The sequence below is a fragment of the Amblyomma maculatum genome, chromosome 5 (genome assembly GCF_055883805.1).
Source record: "Amblyomma maculatum isolate TAMU_Amacu chromosome 5, ASM5588380v1, whole genome shotgun sequence".
In the NCBI taxonomy this organism is placed as follows: Eukaryota; Metazoa; Arthropoda; class Arachnida; order Ixodida; family Ixodidae; genus Amblyomma; species Amblyomma maculatum.
In genome coordinates, this window is record NC_139348.1 from 142,977,319 (window position 1) to 142,997,974 (window position 20,656).

Consider the following 20,656-nt stretch of genomic DNA (forward strand, 5'->3'; position numbering starts at 1 on the left):
CAGCCATGTAATAATTAAGGTTGACCACGTACATGATGTCTGACTTGCTGTACTCCGTGTACAATCATAGTGGAGTAGAATATTACAGTACAATCCAGCTGCACAGTACGCACATATTTATCTCATATATGTTTAAGTGGACTACTCTAAACATTAAGAGAAAAAAAAAGTCTCCATGTAGCATGTACACGCGATAATGTTGACACTGCGTTTACCGCAATGCAATGTTTTGACGTTGCTTTCTGCGTGAAAGAAAAAAAAAACGACTTAATGTATGGATGGATGGAATATAGGAGCGTATCCTTTAAAACGAAGGGGGGGGGGTAGCAGCTATCATGCCCATTCCCTCCCCCCCCCCCTCCATATATCTTGATTATTGTTTTAGATTAATTAACTATATCATCATTCTATTTATTGAATTTTTGTTTCTACATTACTAACATTGTGTCACTTTTCTGCTTTTAAGCCACCAATCTTCCAATCGTTTTTTGCTGGGTTCATTCACCCGGCCACTGGTATCTCTAAACCCCAGAGCTCCAGGAAGAGTGACTGCGCCTGCATCGACATCAGAATGGATACCACCACATTCGAGTATAATATGGTCAATTGTTTCACTGGAGGTATCACATACAGCACATGCGTCATCTTCATTGTTAAATTTCTTTTTGTAGCTGCGTGTTCTAAGGCACCCTGATCTAGCTTCATAAAGTATAGGGCACGCTTCTTGAGTTATCAGAGAAAGCTTCTTTCCTGATCTGCCTTTTCCACTTTCGGTATAATTCCACACTCTGTACTTTTTTTTTTCCAACATCGAATTTATCTAATTTTTACCTTCTGTGCTTTTCACCTGTTGCTTAACGCTCTTTATTTATTCGTCATTGCGACCAGCATACCTACTGGTTAGTTTCCTTGCTCTTTTCCTCAATTGTGAGTCAACTCCTTTTAGGTATAGGTATTTAAATACTTTAGCTGCTGATCTGTTACTGTCCAATTTCCTCAGGCGTTCCTCATATAATATTTTACTCTGAGCTTCTCGTACTTCGAAAGATGCGCAGCCCATATCTCCCTCTACCACCTCATTTGTAGTTTTGCCGTAGGCACCTAGTGCTAATCGCCCGACAGCTCTCTGATTTATTTCTAATGTCGACTACACCTCTGATTTTAGGCACAAAACCACATTTCCGAAAGTAAGCCCGGGCACCATAATTCCTTTCCAAATACCCATCAAAACCTCATACCTGTTGTATCCCCACAATGCCCCATGCTTCATTATCCCGGCATTTCTTCGCCCCTTTGCTTTAAGTGATTGCTCATGCTTTTCAATGTATGCCAATCCTTCATTTACCCATACCCCGAGATATTTATATTATGCTATTCTGGGTATTTCATGGCCTTGTATTTTAAGACCCTGATCAATTGCGCCCATGAAAATCATTAGGCCTGACTTAACTGCATTGCGCTAAAACTGAAGCTTAGAGCGTCCCCTTCGTCTCTGCAATACTTAACTAGAGTTCGCTATTCTTCCCGACTCTCTGCTAGCAGCACAATATCGTCAGCATACATTTAACCGGGGAGGCGCTGCTCTACCGCATTTACTCCTAATCTATATGACAGGTTAAAACCCAGGTTACTTTATTGCATCCTCCGCTCCAGATTTATCATATAAAGAATGAACAGCTGCGGTGATAGAGGACAACCTTGTCTTAATCCTTTGCATACATTGACAGCTTCCGTACTTCTTATCCCTTCCCATGTAATTTCTACTTTGTTATCACGGTATATTTCCTGTAGGAGCTCTGTTATCTCATAACTGATACCTTCTTCTTTTAATATGTTTTACAGGAGTTCCCTGTTTACTTCGTCGTACGCCCCGTTTATGTCCAGGACGCCAGGCGGCGCCACCTACCTGCTGACAGATCACAGTAGCGTCGCTGTGTTTCGGCATTTTCTCTGCAGCGCAAGTCTGCTGTGCCGTGAAGCTTACTTGAAGCGGTGACGGCGTCGGCGGAGAGGTAAACTACACTGAATGTATGGACAAGCAGCAGGCGAACCGTAACATTTGTATATCGCTTAAAGTTCCAATACCAGAGGGGCACACGTGTGCACCATTTCACACGTTTTCCATAGTTCCTTTACTGTTCCGTTTATTTGCTGCGTGGTCCAAGCCTCAAGGCGAAAAAGGCAATAAAAACATCTAGGGCACGGCGCTCCGGCCACAATTAAAGGGAAGGGCACATGACAAGGGCCAAAGTCAAGGCACTTCGTTTTCTTTGTTGCCGTTGACATTATCCGTTGCAATGAATAAAGCTTTTTGAGTGCGATCAACCTTGCTTTGCACTGCATAACGGAAGAGGCTGCTTTCTTCACTGGTTTTTGTATATCCATGTGTATGTCCCTTGCATACGCTAGTGGGATCTATCATGCCTGAAAATTTGTAGATTTGTTTGAATTACGAAGCTTACGGTTGCACTCAATTTCGTTTTGCACGACTGATGCTTCTAGTAGCCAGTATTGATCTTGGTCGCGCAGAAAAGACGCAAAAAGGAAGGGTAGGAAGGAGAAAGGATAAGGTTTACTGCGGGGATTAGCCCCTGCAGCCTTCGTATTAAGCGAGCTTGTGCTGAAGCCACACTTGTTGGTGCTCCGCTCCCCGACACTGTTGATGTTGACTGGAATTTTCCCAAATAATCATATAGGAAATTGCTCTCGCTTACTTGTTTTCTGCCCATTGAGCGTTTTCGCGCAACGTAGTCTTGTGCTGTAGAGTTCATTGACTGTGCTTGTGAGCAAATTTTAATAGACCGCTTTCATGAATCCGGTTTCACCTCCATGTTGCATAGCTTAAAAATACTGAGCGAGCAAACTTTATAAAATTAATATCTAGCGTATAGTCCACGGGTTTATGAAGTACAGAGTAAAAGATAAGTAAAACAGAATGTATAGAGGATGAAACAGCCATGAAGAACGGTTAAGGGGGCCTCACTTTGTAAGCCGAGCGAACATTTCGACAAGGGGACGTCTTCGCCCATACGGAGACAAGTCCCCTTGTTGAAACGTTGGCTCGACTTACGAACTAAGTGTCCCATTCAATACTTTTTCTGTGTTTATTTCATACTGTGTAGCCACCTTCTTTCTCTTGTTTTACCCCCCGCCCCCCCCCCCCCCCCCAACACACACACTATCTTCTCTTCCCATGATGCAAGACAATTCAAGGTCCGTTCTGTCTGAGTACCGAGAAGCTGTGTATGTGGTTCCCAGAGGTTGACTACCATGAAGTGGCACCTCTCGAAACTAGGTAAGAAAAAAAACACCTTTTATTGTGCAAAAAAAAAAAAAGAAGAAACACTTCTAAGCATTTGTTTACAAACGTCGATAAAACGATCACAAAAAGAGGGAGAAAGAGTCGCAAAACACGCAAGTCTGTGCACTTGGCGGTTGAGAATATCAAGATACAAAATGAACACTACATGACTCACATAATAAAACGGGAAAGTTGGAGCTAGAATAAGCATTCCAGGACAATCCGAAGCTTGATAAGGCGTGAAGCTTGAACGGTGGTCGTAAATGTTCCTTCTTGAAGGACGGCAGTCGGCGCACATTGGCCAGTTTTCAGGACAGAACACCACTTGACGAGACTCGGAAGACTGTAGGAAGCATTTTCTTAACTAAAGGTGTCTCGAGCTTGCGGATACGTACGACGAAAAAAAAAAATGAAACAGATGCTTTCAGGCGATGACCGGGGAAGAGTCGAAAAGAGATTCATTTTAGACCATTGCAGTTCCGTGCAGTGAGGCAGCCACGTAAACCTTTAGTATATAATGAAGCCACTATTTCACTGTGAACGTTAATTTCTTATTTTGACGTTGAAAACAACTGAAAAATTATAGGTAATAACGAAATACGTGAGGAATATTCCGGACTTGCCGTTCACGGATGTAATTTTCATGTTAAGTTTTTATGAGTGGCTTCAGTTCTCAGAAGCACGCGTCCTTGATGCAATATCAGAAGGCTAATATATATATATATATATATATATATATATATATATATATATATATATATATATATATATATATATATATATATATATATATATATATATATATATATATATATATATATATATATATATACTTATTTCTGGCAGATGATGTGAGTTACTTCCATGTGTTTCAGAGAACGAGCGTACGTGGCAAAGTAAAAGAGATTCCAAGAATTAGTTGTACGTAGTTTTTAAGGTGCGATTTACAGCCATAGTAGAAGCTTGTGCACACTTGGTTCGCCAAAAAAACAAGACAAAACAATAAGGACGTTCAGTCATTTTCTACGTGACTCTGCCCACTGTACGAAACTGACACGGACTATAAGAGCAAGCACACTCATTCAGAACATTCGCAAAATTTACAACCACGCAAACATGAATCATCGACACCAAACGTTCTCAGCCGTTCATGGTAATAAAGCTTTTACAACACTTTCCTCTTTCTTACACAGGCGCAACCTTTCGTAGTGGCGGAAGTCGTGCCGACACAAATGGAGAGAAAAGGAGAAACATTAAATCCGCTGTAAGGTGACGCTTTTACACCTGCTGCGAGTACCGACGTCACACTCGTCGTAATCCACAGTGTTTTCCTCTCAAACTACGATGTCTACAAAATGTATTAGTTCTGGCAGCTAAGAAGTAATCTTCGAACTGCACACCTCCGGTGTCCGTAAGTAAGGACAAATGTTTACGGAGCACACCTCTGCCGTCTAACATTTTCCGTGTGCTGCTTCATTGAAACTGGCTGAGGACGTTGCTGCTTTTTATGTAACGTGCCACAAACTGCTAGCCCTGTCACTTGAACCCATTTGCAACAAGGCACTACAAACTCCTTAAGCGAGGCAAGCACAACGAATGCGAGTGAGCAGCGTTTTAAGACAGCTCTACAATGAGTTTCAGCCCTTGTTTGCTTGCTTTACAAGAATGGACACTTTGAATGGCCTAAAATGGGCTGACCTGTTTACACGACGACTCTATATGGCAGGGATGAGTCGACAGATGTATTTTCTAGCACCTGTTCGTATTCGTGGGCGCCGCCCTGGTACAGTTAAGAAGTTAGAGCGGTAATATAAAATTTCCACCTTTCTACTCTGCTAGCTTCTGCAACCTCAGTGCGAGTATTTAACAGGGTAGCAGCCATAACGCTGTTCAAAGCACGTACCAGCCACAATGCTTTAATGATTTAACTGGTCTATATAGCAGAATGCGTTCACTTTAAGAGTAGTTTAATTAATAGCGGTGCTCTGCTGTTGTTTAGCGAGAACTGTTTGCAAATAGAGCGGTGTTAAGAACCTCTGGCATGAATCAAGTACACACAGAATATTATACAAAATAGCAGAGACCCTAAGCACTTCGTCGTGTTCATCACGGCAACTACTTTAGCGTAAAATGCCTGCGGTAAGATACCCTGTTCAAATTGGTGCGCTTAATCAGTTTCCTCTTTGAAACACTCCCGACCGCATTAAACAACTCGGTGAGCACAGCAGAGAAATGTAAAGGCAGAGGCTTTCAATACTTGTAAAGGTAAAGTTTCTCGACGAAGAAAAAAAAAAAGGAAGAAAGCTGAAATCCGCACCACTCAGGTCCATTCATGCAACTCCTCAAAACTCGGAGCGCGAGAAATTATCACGGTGGTACTACTAAAAAAGAAAAAAATGAAAATGACTTCCAGGGAAGAGCCATTTGTAAACGAACGAGAGCTGAGTGGCAGTTTATGATGGTGAAACGGAAAGCGGAGTCAGTGCTGCATAGGAGGACTGCACTGACTAGGAAGCACAAAAAATTTAACGACCTGCGCACATTGAATGAGGGGTCCCAAATGTCTTCTAGCCATAAAAGACGCGAGAGGAAAGAAAATAAATCGGTCCATGTAAGGGCGAAGAAAAAGCTCAATGTCGTGGCGTACGTCGAACTGCATGTGAACCTGTACAGCACTCTGAGAATACCTTTTTCTTATTTTTTTTTACAGGTGCATTGTTTACACAACTTCAAAAGTCTCACTTTCCGTGTTTGTGATTCTTGTCTCGGCTTCTCTCGAATAAATGCGGCCCTTAAGGTTGCTAGTTCGAGAGGTATTTGATGCTGAATGTTTCGTTACTTTTAACAGGCCAGAATTTCAACGTGACAGCTAAAAATTAAACATCCCATACCACTGTTTCTTCCCCTAAATATTGGCCGCACCTCTCAAGCAGTCCCACTTAAATCAGTCAACGCGTGACCTAGATGGCACCGCCCATTATTGTTGACGTCACAGCCGCTAGGCAACGACACTATGCGATGTTCGCCGATTCGCTTCTCGGCATGTTGGATTTTCGAAAGAATTCGCTTCGACAAAAAAAAAAGGACGTAAAAATATAAACGCACGAAAGCACGCACACACTGGAAAGCTGTGCACACGGTGGTCAGGTCGTGTCGAAATAGCCACCGACAGTTTTTCTTGATGACGTCACGAAGAACCACCTCGGTCGCAGTGAAATCGGTCCGGTTGTTCACAGCGTCACACACGTGCGTGGGGTTGAGTTCAACGAGCTCAGGACGAACGAAAAATCACTAGTGACGCGAGCGCCGCCGCGCCATTTTCTTCTTCTCTATATCCGGAAGTAGTGGGGCGGGGTCTTGATGACGACACGCCGGCGTGGCTTCCCATTGGCCAGGAATTTGATGGGCATGAGGATCATCTTGGAGGTCTGGTAGAGCGACTGTTTCCTGTACGGCTTAGAGTAGGACGGCTTCCGGATGCCCTTCACCACCTGCGCCCAGATAAAAACAATACAGAGTTAAGCATTGCATGACAACCGTACGGCAAATATGCGTAGAGCATTGCCGTTGCTAACGTTGCTAGTATTGCCAAGCCACATTTGGCGTATATGGTCACTGTTACCCTATAGTTACCGCGTTTACCATGAGGCAGTGCCAAAACACTAACAGAATTTCGTAGCGGTGTAAGAATTTAAGGAAATTTACATAATGCGACACAATTTCCCGCTTCAAGTATAAAAATGGACGTGTTGCGACCACGTGACCATTGCTGTGACCAGGAGACTGTAATATGACTGCTGTCGATTGGTAACGTGGTATTTCCACGTGGTTAAGTTATGCGCACAAAATCTACATGAGATTGTCTTTAAGGTGGGGGTACGAACGGACAGAGCGAGCTTTATAATGAAATTAGTCTCGCAACTCTGCTTAAAAATCAGGCTACTCCCTATGGCCAATTTGCAGATGCCAACAGACTGAGGTGCCCTTGTTTTTCAACCGTGTCCACATTATGAACTCGGGCGGTCTTATGGAATAGCAGCGCACAGTTCTTGAAAGCCACAGGTGGCGTGACAGTCGGCTAAACCTCAAAATTCTGGTCCAATAAAACTGCCGGATTTTAAAACATGGGTCCTGCGAGAGTTATGCTACTAGTATAACCAAAAAGCTCCGGGTGTACTCTATTGCATTTCTCACCCCTTTCCTAACCCTCCCCTTATGGGAATCTTTCTCGTAGGCATCTGCAATCACTCGGGGGAGGTACATACTATGAGGCTGTTTACTCAAAAGACTTCAACTTGCTGACTAGCGCAAAACAAACAACCGGAAGAGGGAGTAAAGTCGCACACTATAGTGTGCCGTCAAAAGACTTGTTGTGTCTTTGCCATTGTAAAACAAATGCTTACTTAGTCAGCGAAAACCATCGGTCCACTACTCGAGTGTGTTGGCAATGCAGTGCTACGCAAGGCCAGGCATTGTCAACACACGCCCTTTATTGGGCCGATAGTTCGCTCTTTATTCTCTGCACTGGGCCATATTACCTCGTCACGAGAGTAGCCTAGATGAGCAGCATAAACTACTCTAAGTTTAAGATATATGTTTCCGATAGTAATCTATGCAGCACAAACCGTCGGCCCAGTGTCAGAGGGTGTTAACAATGCACATGGTACTATAGGCTGGGCATTGCCAACACATTGCCATTATTAGGCCCTTGGCTAATGCTGTCTTGGAAGTCGTGAATTTTCAGAGTGATGATATATACAGTCATAAGGACATAATCCGAACGCGATTTACTGAAAGAAAAAAAAAACACGGGAAACGTTTCCACGCTCACGCATTTGTTTTCCAGATATCACAGGCTCTGTGAGGAGCTGCGCGCTTTTAGATCATCCCTGTGTCAATTTCTCTCGCCGGGTTTGTACGAGCATAGTCAAATACAAGTGTTATCTTTGTAATAAGCTCGCATAGGAATCTCTAACACATCTACGAAAGCGTAACCACAAGGCTACGCAACACTGGAGCTGCTGTCTTCGCGGCGATCGTTTGACGTTTTGATTTTTATGTTGCACTAGTTAGGAACATTTAGGTACTCGTGCTGAAACAACGGTGAAATAGTAAGCATGTTAGTGGCTTAAGAAAAAGAACGGAAAATACGAAAGTTCCCGAAGAAGGAAAGTTCTGGAAGTGCAGCATACGCTCATTTGGAAATGACGCGATTCATTCCTACATCCGTGTTAGCAACGAGAAGGTATAGTGCATTGTGTTTGGAAGACGCGCACGATCGCCAAGGATCCACAGCGCGCATCCTGGTACGCGCAGTTGAGCGAGCTGATCGACTCTGACTCATTCTGGCCGAAGTGACAGCTACGCAAGCGGGGAAAAAAACGAAAATGGCTCGCGGATCTGACAGCTTCTGTGCCGACAGAAAATATTCCAACTGGCAGGCCACAATTAACGGAAAAGAGCCGTCGAGCAGTCAAGAGATGCAACGTGTATGCCTAAAAATGTGGTGGCCACGTACGGACTCAGGCGCGCAACAGTTGGGTGTGTGGACTGTGAGTCACGCGGAGTTCACAACACGCTGTCGCACAATCGAACAGCGCATTCGCATTCGCTGGGTTCAAAAGCTGCATCCATCCATTCCGACCGACTGTCCACAGAAAAGACGGTGAACACTATCGAGACTACATTCTTCGTTGTGAGTTTTCCTTACTATTCAATTTTTTCTCCAAGCTGACCTGGAGAAAAAAGCACAAACCTCACCTCGTGATAGGCGGGCCATGGGGACAACCCTATCAAAAAAGCTATGAGAAAGCTATCCCATGTTAATAAACTCATACATGGTTTTTCGTGCCTAACTCATACAAATTTCATGTCAAATCATATAAATATTATAAAGTTTGTGAAAAATATATCAGATTGTATCACATTTGTATGACTTTAATGTGAGAAAATCTGTATGAGGTTATTATGACTCATAGCGTTTTCTACACTAAGGAACCGTAGAACGTATGCTATGATTGATCACTTGGGATCTGTGCAGAGCTCATAAAGACGTATGGATGCTATTTAGTGGTCTGCCTGTCATCCTGAGAACTGAAATAATTGTGGACAGGAAGAAGACGGGGGAAGGGGGGGGGGGGGGGTGTACAGTGCCGAAGTAAAATTGTGTCCTAAAAAAATGTCCTGTAAAGCGTACGATGTACTTTTGGACCACGCGAAGTCCACGCAAGAATACGACGATTAACACGGGGTCGCAGTTACATGTAGAAAATGCAACATGGACGCCCCAATGGTTCGACGAATGTTGTGGGACTGCCATGGTTACTACGACATCAGGAAAGGACACTTTCCAGGCCACATCACCACATTCAGGGCTTGGACAACACCGAGCAACGAAGGCACTCGGGCCCGACCCACGCTGCTATCCCTCTAGGAGTTTGCACTTGAGGCAGGTATTGACACCGAAATGTGACCTCCCCGACCCTACATCCCCTCGCCTCGTCGTTGAATGGGTCTTCGTGCCAGCTCCATTGATTAATAAAGACTACTGACTCACTCATTTTTGGATCACACAACCTCGACAACACCGACAGCGACAACAAGAAGTCTTCTCTTTGAGATATGTCCCCATCCTACCCTCAACGTTTAATGTACCCCCAGGAGCTGCGGCTATAAGTAAAACTAGGAGATAAAATCAACGCACAAGAGAGAAGTATTGTGAGCGCATTCAAGAAATCTTTATTGCACTGACTGATCTGGCTTGAACCACCAAATGATCGGATTCTGCACCTGTGCCTCGGGACACCGTTCAGTTCTTCGCATTTTCATCTAGATGTTTCAGGACTTCCAGTATAACATTGTAATCTATACTCTCCCCTTATGCATTTTTCCACGTAAAGCCCCTATCTCTAGCTAGAAACATGCTATCTCTATATCCAGTACATGCACTTCCGGATTAAACACGCGTGTGAGCTTATTTTAACCGCGGGAGAGGCCAGCATGTACATTGTCTAATCTCTTGTGCACGACGAATGGGCCATCGTTTTCTCTTAATGGTCATTCGTGAGGAGAGAGCGGGCAACCCATCGACGCGGGCCAGTCGGTTTGCAATGCACCCAGCTGGCACTGGCATGGATTCAATCCTCTACTACTTCTGCTACTACATTCTTCCGCATTCTGCCACTGTGAATCGAGCAAACTCAACTCTGACTCATTCGTTTTTATGACAACATGCATCAGGAACGTAAATTGTGAAAAAAAAAAAAAAATAGACAGCCAGTGGCTCACGGACCTTGGAAATGTTTCTCTGCCGTGACGACGACTACTGGCGCGCGCACACAATACTTACAACATACGCGATGATTCGAAAGCAATCATCGAACAATCGCGGGGGTTACGTCAGGTACTATAACCGCCCGCGCACAGGTTTCTCAGGTGGTATCCAGAGTCACACGCTGCGTAGCGTTGCACGTCGGATGCGAATGAAAAGAACGAGAGAAGTGTAAGAAAGTTACTCCTTTCCCGACGCAGCCTCGAGAAGCGGTAATAGCTACGCTGGCGTCGTTTGAGTGACACGCCCCCACGATGGCGGCGCGCGAGAGAAGAAGGTTGTTATAACTGCGCTTCTGACGACAGGCGTGACTCCCAGTCGAGCTCTAGGAAATAAAAAGAAAGGAAAATATGGCACCTCAGTTGGCGTACGGCCCGTTCAATCGTGCGTAGCTGTTAACTTCCCTTACGTCTCTCTCTCTTCGATGGAAGCTTAGACACGATATTCGCACGCGTTCGACCGGAACGTTGCTTTGGAAGGTGGCATTTCTTTTACCGACGTGGATATGAGCCCCACCAGCGTTTCCACTGGCAAGGTGTTGGGAAGTCAGTTCGAAGCCGGGTAAAACGCGCACTGCGTCGCGAACCGTTTTCCCACACGCCCACAGCGCACAAACGCCCATGAGGATGTGCGTCCGAAAAAATAACGGCTCCCACCTTTAACGGATGGTGCGGTATGGTAGGTTTTAACACCCTGAAACTGCTGGTGCAGTAGGAGGGAAACAGTGGCGGAGGAGTCCAGAATCATTTGGGCCATCTGGGGATCTCTGACGCTTATTGGAATCGGACAGCACAGGGGCGACGTTTGCACCACATGACCTTTAGGTTTGATTCAGTTTTATTTATTCAGCAACAGACCGCCAAAGTTATAAGCAACAGTCGTTTAATAGGTTTCTCTGCTAAAAATCAGTGTTGATAATTCGTACGGTTGAGATACATAGAAGGCAAGTAAATGAGTGGGAAGGAGAGGGGGCAGATATAATTCAGAGAGAGGAACGAGCAGTCTACGCGATGCTCACATGATAATAATAATATTAATAACCATAACAACCACCGCAACACGAGACGCTACGAAATGTTCGTAGTGCGTCTTCGCCACTGCGCCTCCTGTTTATGCAGCGAAGCAAGCGTCTCCGGGGCATAGACGCGGAGACGGGCGTTTCGTTGAGTGCTGGAAGGACCGGAAAAAATTGCTGCCTTCGGCGGAAATGTGTCACGTATTTTGAGCCCATGTTAACCCTGAATACATTCCTTCTCGTCTGCCCGTCGTATTGTGTGGAAAGTGAAAACGCCATCGTTCGCCCGTTGTACTGGCTGGCCTGATCCGCAAACGTATATGGGTGGTCCATATTATGAAAAAAATGTACGTTGTAATAGCGTCACGCAGGCTTTATCATACAATATCATACAGTGACACAAAGCTCATCATCATCAGCATCATCATCATCATCAGCCTGACTATACCCACTGCAGGGCGAAGACCTCTCCCATATTTCTCCAATTAACCCTGTTCTGTGTTAGCAGCATCCACTTGACCCCTGCGAACTGCTTAACCTCATCCGCCCACCTAACTTTCTGCCGCCCCCTGCTACGCTTTCCTTCCCTTGGAGTCCAGTTTGTTACCCCAAGCGAGCATCGGTTATCCTCTCTTCGCACTACATGTCCTGCCCATGCCCATTTCTTCTTCTTAATTTCCACTAGAATGTCGGTAACCCAAGTTATTTCTCTGACCCACTCTGCACGCTTCCTATCTCTTAATGTTAACCCTACTATTTTGTTTTTCGTTCCATAGCTCTCTAGGTTATCCTTAACTTAAGTAGAACCCTCTTGGTTAGCCTCCACGTTTCAGCCGCATAGGTGAGTACAGGTAAGATGCAACTGTTGTATACTTTCCTCTTGAGCGATGCCGGTAAGCTACTAGTCATAATCTGCGAGTGCTTGTCAAATGCGCTCCATCCCAATCTTATTCTTCTTGTTATTTCCTTTTCATGGTCCGGATCTGCGGTTACTACCTGTCTCCTAAGTAGACATATTCTCCTACTTCTTCCAGTGCTTCGCTACCTAACGTAAACTGCTGTTCCTTCCCGAGGCTGTTGAACATTACCTTAGTCTTCTGCATATTGATTTTTAAGCCTACCTTACTACTTTTCCTGTCTAGGTCATCAATCATTATTTGCAGTTCATCCCCCGAGTTACTTAGCAAGGCAAATGTCATACATTATAATAAAACATTGTACAAAGTGACAGATTATGACATTGTATGAAATAAAGCTTGTATGAGGTTACTGAATTATATATTTTATTCAGTACGTTTATGGAAACGTACTTATCGTTATTGAAGTTTTGGGCTAAGAGTGCAGCGGAAGGGATCGGCTCAGATTTTGCAAGAACAGTAAGGTACGGTGGGAAAGGGATTTGTAGAACGGACTGTGAAGTTACCGAGTGGCCAGGGGTATATAACTTTTTGTAGGAGTAGTGCAGTGGAACCAGTGAGTGAGTGGCCTATGGACTGGACCAACGGCAATTTTCATTGTATTGGTGGCGCTGTACACACCTGACAGCGTGGTTGGTAAGGGCGGAAGGGTTGCCGTAGGGGCCATAAGGTATGTAATTTGCGCACGCCTGATGTAAGTGGATTCGCGCCAAGTGATACATGCAGCAGGGCGAAATTTAATTTATTCTTTCAATTAGCGAACAAAAACGCCGCACTCTAAGGCGTTCACATGTCATGCTGAGACCCGAAATCAAACCTGGTCGCGGTGGCCGTGTTTCGATGGAGATGAATAGCATGGCGCCCGTGTACTGTGCCATGTCAGTGGAGGTTAAAGAACCCCAGGTGGTCGAAATTATCTGGCTCTACAGTACGGCGTCACTCATAGCCTGGGTCGGTTTGGGAAGTTGATCGCCGTTATCGGTTATCAGCGCTCTCATTAGTGACGCTCTTTATTTTTTTTAATCCCTTGTCTTTATATTTTGGGCTTGGCTAAGTCTTATTTCGCTTTACGAACTGCTTGTAGAGTGAAAGGTGAGTGGGGGACTTAATCGGATTTCAATGATGTGGCCGTAAAGAAACCATGCAGCGCCTGCCTGTTCCCCAACTTAGTCGTTATGCAGGGTTCGAGTGCTGCACAATACGGATACATGTCTGTCGCGAATGGCAGGGGCTACAAATTGTATATTGGTTTATAGGAAAAGAAAGGCACAGTGTCTGTCACACTTCTCGGTGGAAACCTGAACCACGCCGTAAGAGAAGACACGGAGGTGGGAGTGAAAAGAGAGAGAGAGAGATAAAGAGGTGCTGTTATGGATGCTCCGGAATAATAACAACCACCTGGAGATATTGAACGTGCACTGCCACCTCAGACCACACGGACACATTTTGCGTTTCACCTTCCTCGATTGAAGGACATTCATTCAGAAAGAGAGAGAGAGAGTTGATGGTGTTTAAAAGTAGAAGTTTTTGTGGAAGAGAAAGGGCCATATATATACTGAGATGGCAGAGTCATATCTTCACTCTATTAGAGATGGTGACAAACATGAATGTTCCGTTCCTTCCTGCGTTTTCAGCACTTATTATTGAAGATATTTAGCGTATGGACACTACTGCACGCAATTTCTTCGCCGCGAAGATAAAGATGTCTTTCTACTGGGATCAAAATAAAAAAAAAGAAAATTCGACTTCGTGCATTGTTTTCGCAAGCCTTCTGTTGCTTTGGCAGCTCCGTCTGCGTTCGTGGCAAATTTGTACGGTCAGTATTCCATCACCAACTCCGCCGTCATAGTGGCCTCTCTTTTAGTGTTACTATTATTAGTAGCCCGGACACAGCGTCAACCTGGGGCAACAATCGATTGCCAGCGCACTTGTGTGCACAGCCAGTACCTGAACGTTGTCGAAAGAGCCTCCTCATTTCGCCCCTCTGCCTCTCCGAGCCGTAGCGACCTTGGCACCCATCACACACAGAGAGCGTCTGGAGGCCGTACTGTTAAGTCCCTCACATCCGTTTGTCTACTTGTGTGCGCTTGCGCCACACACACATACGCCTGTAGCCATTAAGCACGGCGCAGCGAAGCCCTGACGCGTGGCCCACTGTTGGCTCAGACAAAACGGACACCTATAGCTTTTGTCTGTACGTGGCACGCTCTCGTGGCTTTCCCCGGAGTGACGGAGGAGAGGAAATAGAAGGTCGGATGCCTGTGATGACTGCTTGCGAAAGGGGGAAGAAGAGGAGAAGGAGATGGTAGCGCTACCGTTCGTTCGAACGTTGCGCCGGCGTTGGTTGTGGCCAGCCAAGCGGAAACACCCACTCGTGTGTGCGTGTGTGCTCAAAAGCATGCCCGCACATCGCCTATCGCTTCAGTTTGTGGAAGTCTACAGACGCGCGCCGCATCCTCTGGCATGCAGCTGGCTTCTGCTAGGGTCTTTCTATATTCTTGCGTCACTCTTACGTAGCGTTTGGCGCGCGTCTGTTTTGATTGCCTCCGCTTCACGCGGAGAAATTTCAGAGACGGATGCCCGCATGTTTGCGTAGTCGTGGCCGTTCTTCGGGCGATTGTGCCTTGGCAGCCGGTGCTTCTTGAAAGCCAAAGCGATTGGGGGGGTCAAGGGTTGGTGCATTAGCGTTGGTGTTGTATTTATATGGTTTCTATCATATACGTTCATGCCAAGAAACCAAAACGGAGTTCCTCAGCGGGCTGATTTGTATGGTCTCCGTTCGCCGTGGGATGTTCTAAGGGTAGCCGTTTAAACAAGGGGCAGACAAGATGTGGCGCCAGCCTCGTCAGCAGGCAAGCATACGCGGTAGTCGTGAAAAACGCGAGCGAAATGTTATAACAACGAACCTGTCAGTCTTCCGAGTGGTCACGAAACGCATATACCATAATGCTGAAGTATTGTGCGATCGGACCCCCCTGTGTGTTTTCTGAAGCGATCCTCAGTATGGACGTCTGTAAATATGGTGTTCTTTGAACGTTCCTTCGCCCACCGCTATGCCACCCCCTTCTCCTCAACCACACACGCATTCGCTGCTTGTATATCTCCGAGTGACTGTTAGCTTCCAACAGAAAGGGTAGCCGGCTTCAGGAAGCCGGATTCGTCCCGGCCATGGACATCGTGTCCGCGTCGCATTTCAGCGGGTAAGCCTTCCCCAATAGATGGCGTGGCTAGCCGTTGATCAGCGCTTTTGTATGTTCTTTAGCGGAAGATTCGACGAGACGATGATACGGTTCGTGCGTCGGAAGGTATGTTGGCTGCCGTAAGGAAAGCATGGAGAAAAATAAAGTCCGCGTGACTCGGCGCGGGCGCCTTGCACGCCGCGACTAAGCGGTTCGACATGCAGGCGGGCACGACCTGTCCGATGATTTTACGGACGGGCTAGGATTTCATGCTCTTCATTCTTTCCCCCGTTTTCTCTATTTTCTTTTTGCTGAGTGCGGCGGAAGACGTTCACTGAAAAAAAAAAAAATGATGTTTACTGAAGATCGTTCGATGGCAGGTCCCACAAAACCAAAATAGAAGAAACCAAAGAAGTTCAGATAAAGTGTCTGGTGTCGCTATACCGTTCCGGTCCTTCTCTAGCGCACAAAAGCAAAGGCGGCAGCGAAAAATAAGTTGCCGTGAAAATAGAACTAAACAAAAATAACTTGGCTGATTCGTGATATGCCTAGAACCGCCGTACGCAGTAGGATATTTGTTCGTGATGTAGGTCAGTACCTTCCCGCGCCGTTCTGTTTAACAGGGCTCCCATAGATACGTACAAATTATCTGCTTCTGAATACAGTGTAGGTAAAAATTTTCCATGCTAAAAGTCTCTTTTCGAGCGGTATAATGAGAATTTACGGCTCCTGTAACACTGCCATAGCCCTCTTCAATAAGGATGAACGTTCCTGTCCCTATCCAGAGTCTCGGTAAGTTGGGCTCCCACTGAGGCTCACGTATTGAGCGGAAGCTTTATCTGGGACGTCAGCTCGTTTCACGACGTTGCTTGCCTGCCTGCACCTGTTCTCATGAGAAGCCCTGGCCCAGAGTAGGCGTAGATAGATATACGCCTGTGCACCCAAATGGACGAATATACGGACGAAAATCGGGGATAAGATAGGCGGAGAAAAGGTAAGGGGAAGTATGCTGCGTCACGCTTGCCATAAACTAGAAGATAACAAGAAATTTATAATTTTCACTCCCTATCAAGCAAAACGAAGAACTCGATACCTGTGGCCACTTTGATCACGTAAGACTACTCACAGTATGTTTTGACTGACCAGCGGTGAGGCACGGATTAGCTTCATTCTCATTGGTCAGAACAAGAACACGAGACGTCAGTTTGTGGCACGTCACTGAGTTTTGGGTTACGATGAATATACGACTGGCTGCTGTACACGATTACGGGCGACTTTCAAACCTCTCCGGTAAGCTGTCGCCACGAAGAAAAAAAGAAGAAAAAAAAACTGGATGCATAAGCTGCACAGTTAGAATAAATATGAAAGGGAAAACAGCGAGCACAGAGTAAAAAATTCCACGCCACCTATTAGTGGCTGGAATAGATTCGTTTTCTGGAAATATCAGTGAAGATACACGATACAGTCTTTGAGATTGGATGCAAATGTAATTACGGTTTCAGTTCGTGTTTTTCTTCGATGGCCGTTCTACTTGCCTGGGAGTTCCGGGTCACGCTCCTTTATATATATATATATATATATATATGTGTGTGTGTGTGTGTTTGTGTGTGTGTGTGTCCTTTTTTTTTCATTCTTTATAGTCGTGTGAATACTCCAACTGTCGCGCTCTCTCTAAACTAAAAAGTATCGTATTTCTCTTCGAAGTAGAAGGCCGTTGTACTGGCTGATAACAAGGCCTTGTTTGTTTCATCATCATCATCATCATCAGCCTGATTATACCCACTGCAGGGCGAAGGCCTCTCCCATATTTCTCCACTTAACCCGGTTCTGTGCTAGATGCACCCACTTGACCCCTGCGAACTTCTTAATCTCATCCGCCCACCTTACTTTCTGCCGCCCCCTGCTACGCTTTCCTTCCCTTGGAATCCAGTTTGTTACCCTAAGCGACCATCGGTTATCCTCTCTTCGCACTACATGTCCTGCCCATGTCCATTTCTTCTTCTTAATTTCCACTAAAATGTCGGTAACTTGAGTTATTTCTCTGACCCACTCTGCACGCTTTCTATCTCTTAATGTTACCCCTACCATTTTTCGTTCCATAGCCCTCTGGGTTGTCCTCAAATTAAGTAGAACTCTCTTGGTTAGCCTCCACGTTTCAGCCCCATAGGTGAGCACAGGCAAGATGCAACTGTTGTATACTTTCCTCTTGAGCGATACCGGTAAGCTGCTAGTCATAATCTGCGAGTGCTTGCCAAATGCGCTCCATCCCAATCTTATTCTTCTTGTTATTTCCTTTTCATGGTCCGGATCTGCGGTTACTACCTGTCCTAAGTAGACATATTCGCCTACTACTTCCAGTATTTCGCTACTTATTTGTATTTGTTTGTTTAACCACACAATAATTAGCCGTTCCGTTTAGTGCACGAGAATCATCGCCACCATTAGCGTGCACCTAACGAAACGGAACTATCCCACGAGATTGCATAATTATCATTCAGCGTATAGTCAGCCGCACAAACAGTTTCGCCCAGGTAAGCCGCGTCATGCTTCAAACGAAATCTCCCGAACACTGACTGCCCACCGTGTTCGCACAAGTGGAAGATAGCGAGTTCCACGCGTCCGGTTCTCGGCCGCCCGCAGACTGTCCTAAGCGCGCACATCTTTCGACCTTAAAGACAATAGCAAAGGGGAAGTCGGGGGGGGGGGGGGGGGGGGGACCAGGAACGAGATATGCCCCGCACAGTCATTACACTGTCTCGTCATTTGCTTAGTGCATCCGCGTACAACCGCCACTTCTTCCTGTTCACCGAAAGGGATAAAATGTCCACTTAGAAGTCAACCAGGAGAAGCTATACAGTGGCGCCATTTAATCGCTTTGAGAGGGTAACCTCTGTGGACTGCGAGCGTAATCATCTATTTGTCTCGGTTGTCATTCTGTGCGAACGCGGGGAGCCTATATCTGCGGACGACGACGACTGAGAGCAAAAGGTCCCGATGTCGATATAAAATAAAATAAAAACAGCAAGCACTGGTCACCCAACCTCTGCTCGTAGACTATTAGTTTGTTTCTTTGTTTGTTTTTTTTGCTCGGCGACACAAGGAGAATCACTGGCAGTCCGCATAGAAGACGCCTTCCACGTCCGGCCGTTCTCAGCCGTGCATAACGGTGCACATGTGATATGTCCTCCATACAAAGGGAGACCAATCCTGGTTCGTGCCAGCGACGAAGCGGCACGACCGACCTAATCATATCGGGCCGTGTCTCCAGAGGGCGCACTTAGCACTGTGTTTCAAGATTGCGGGGGAAAAAAAGGAATCAGCAAAGTCCGCGTATGCAAACATACACATGCAGTTCAGAGATATACCGTCAGTTTTACCGCAGTGTCCTCTACCCCTTTCCCTGCGTGACAAATGTTTCGGAGGACGAACGACCTCAATGGGGACAACAGATGCTCTTGTCGTCGCGAGCGTGGACAGCGATTTTAAGTAGCTGATCGGAGTTTTCCTTAATCGGAATATGGCTGGACGAGCTATTGAGAAGGGTGGTATAGATAATGAGTACTGAAGAGAAACATCGTCATCGCCGACGAAAAACTGCCTCCGAGATTGGACCGCGTGCGTGAGCCGGTTTCGCAATGTTTTCGGTGCCTGTGAGAAGAGGAGACCGTCTCTCTTTCTATGCATATATCTACACAGGCATCTTCAAGCTGGGAAATGCGAAGCACTCACGTACTCTCTTTATTTAATAATTTCTTTTGTTTTTCTTTGACTTCATTCGACGTCTTACTCTGTCTACTTGAAATCTCTGCCCGCAAGTCGGTGGCCACCGTTTCTATGACGGAGTGTCCAGTAAGAGACGTGCGTGCCGCAGGCATGCCGTGATGAGTAGGGGCCAGTTAGTCAGTCCCGGCTTGTTTGGTTCCCAAGCGATAACCAGTGTGATAATCGAGCGTGTAATTGGCGTTCGCGATAAGGTTTAAATATGGCGTCCCATGTGGGCCCCCTCATTCAGGTTCGAAACAAGGGGGACGCTTTAAGCCCTTTAGGCGCCGGCGCGCACGAGGAAGCCGGTTGAATGAAGCCAGCGATCGCGATACATGCGCAGGCCGTATTCTTGGTCTGTTTCGTGGTCCGTGGGAACTGCTTTCGCGGGGTGAAACTGGGGCGCCGGAAGGCGCCAGGCTATACACAGTAACGAAGTGGATGAAACATGCTATGCATACCATGGCATGCATTATAATTATAACGCCCTCCTGCTAATTTTTTTCGTTTTGAAAAAACACACATCAGTTTTCAGCTCAGGTACCCAGTGGAATTTAGAGAATACTCTCCGTGATTTCGTGTCGCCCACTTTTAGCGGATGCGTCCCGAGGAGCTCTCGAAGATACTCGCTTTATTTAAACTATACATTTTTGCTTCCAGCGGCCTTAACAATTCTCGCGTTTATCGCTGTTTACAATTAGATTAGTTCCAATTTTGATTTCAATGATTGCCCAACCTACATGCTAAGCTAAATTTGCGTCACAGGACGTTGTTGCCGTGGAACACACCAACCGCGGCGGCCGCGTTTCGATGGAGGCGAAACGAAGAGACGACCGTGTGCTGTGCGATGTCAGCACCATTAAATATCACCAAGTGGTCGAAATTATTCTGCAGCTCTCTACTATGGCATCTCTTACTCTCTTTGTTCTTTCACTCCCAGGTTCATCCTTTCCTTTAAAACACGGTTCAGTACGCCGAGAAGTGTGACAGATACTGCGCCTCTTTTTTTTTTTTTTTTGTCTTTATAAACAAACTTAAATTTACGTTATTGCACATTTTTGACATCACAGGAACCCGTAGCAAGGGATGAGAAATTTTTGCCTGCGTTGAACCTATAGGGCGAAACTTCGTTGCCTGCGGTCTTGGGAACCC

General features: G+C 45.9%; 1 protein-coding gene across 1 annotated transcript in view; it reads right to left on the reverse strand.

Moving 5' to 3' along the window:
• Positions 1-4,139: 4,139 nt before the first annotated feature.
• LOC146189816 (uncharacterized) overlaps positions 4,140-20,656 on the reverse strand; it is an 86,411-nt gene continuing 69,894 nt past the window's right edge. The window contains exon 3 of the mRNA XM_084604573.1: positions 4,140-6,792. Coding sequence (XP_084460699.1) covers positions 6,631-6,792 — 162 coding nt within the window. The 3' untranslated portion in view covers positions 4,140-6,630. The remainder of the gene's footprint in view (positions 6,793-20,656) is intronic.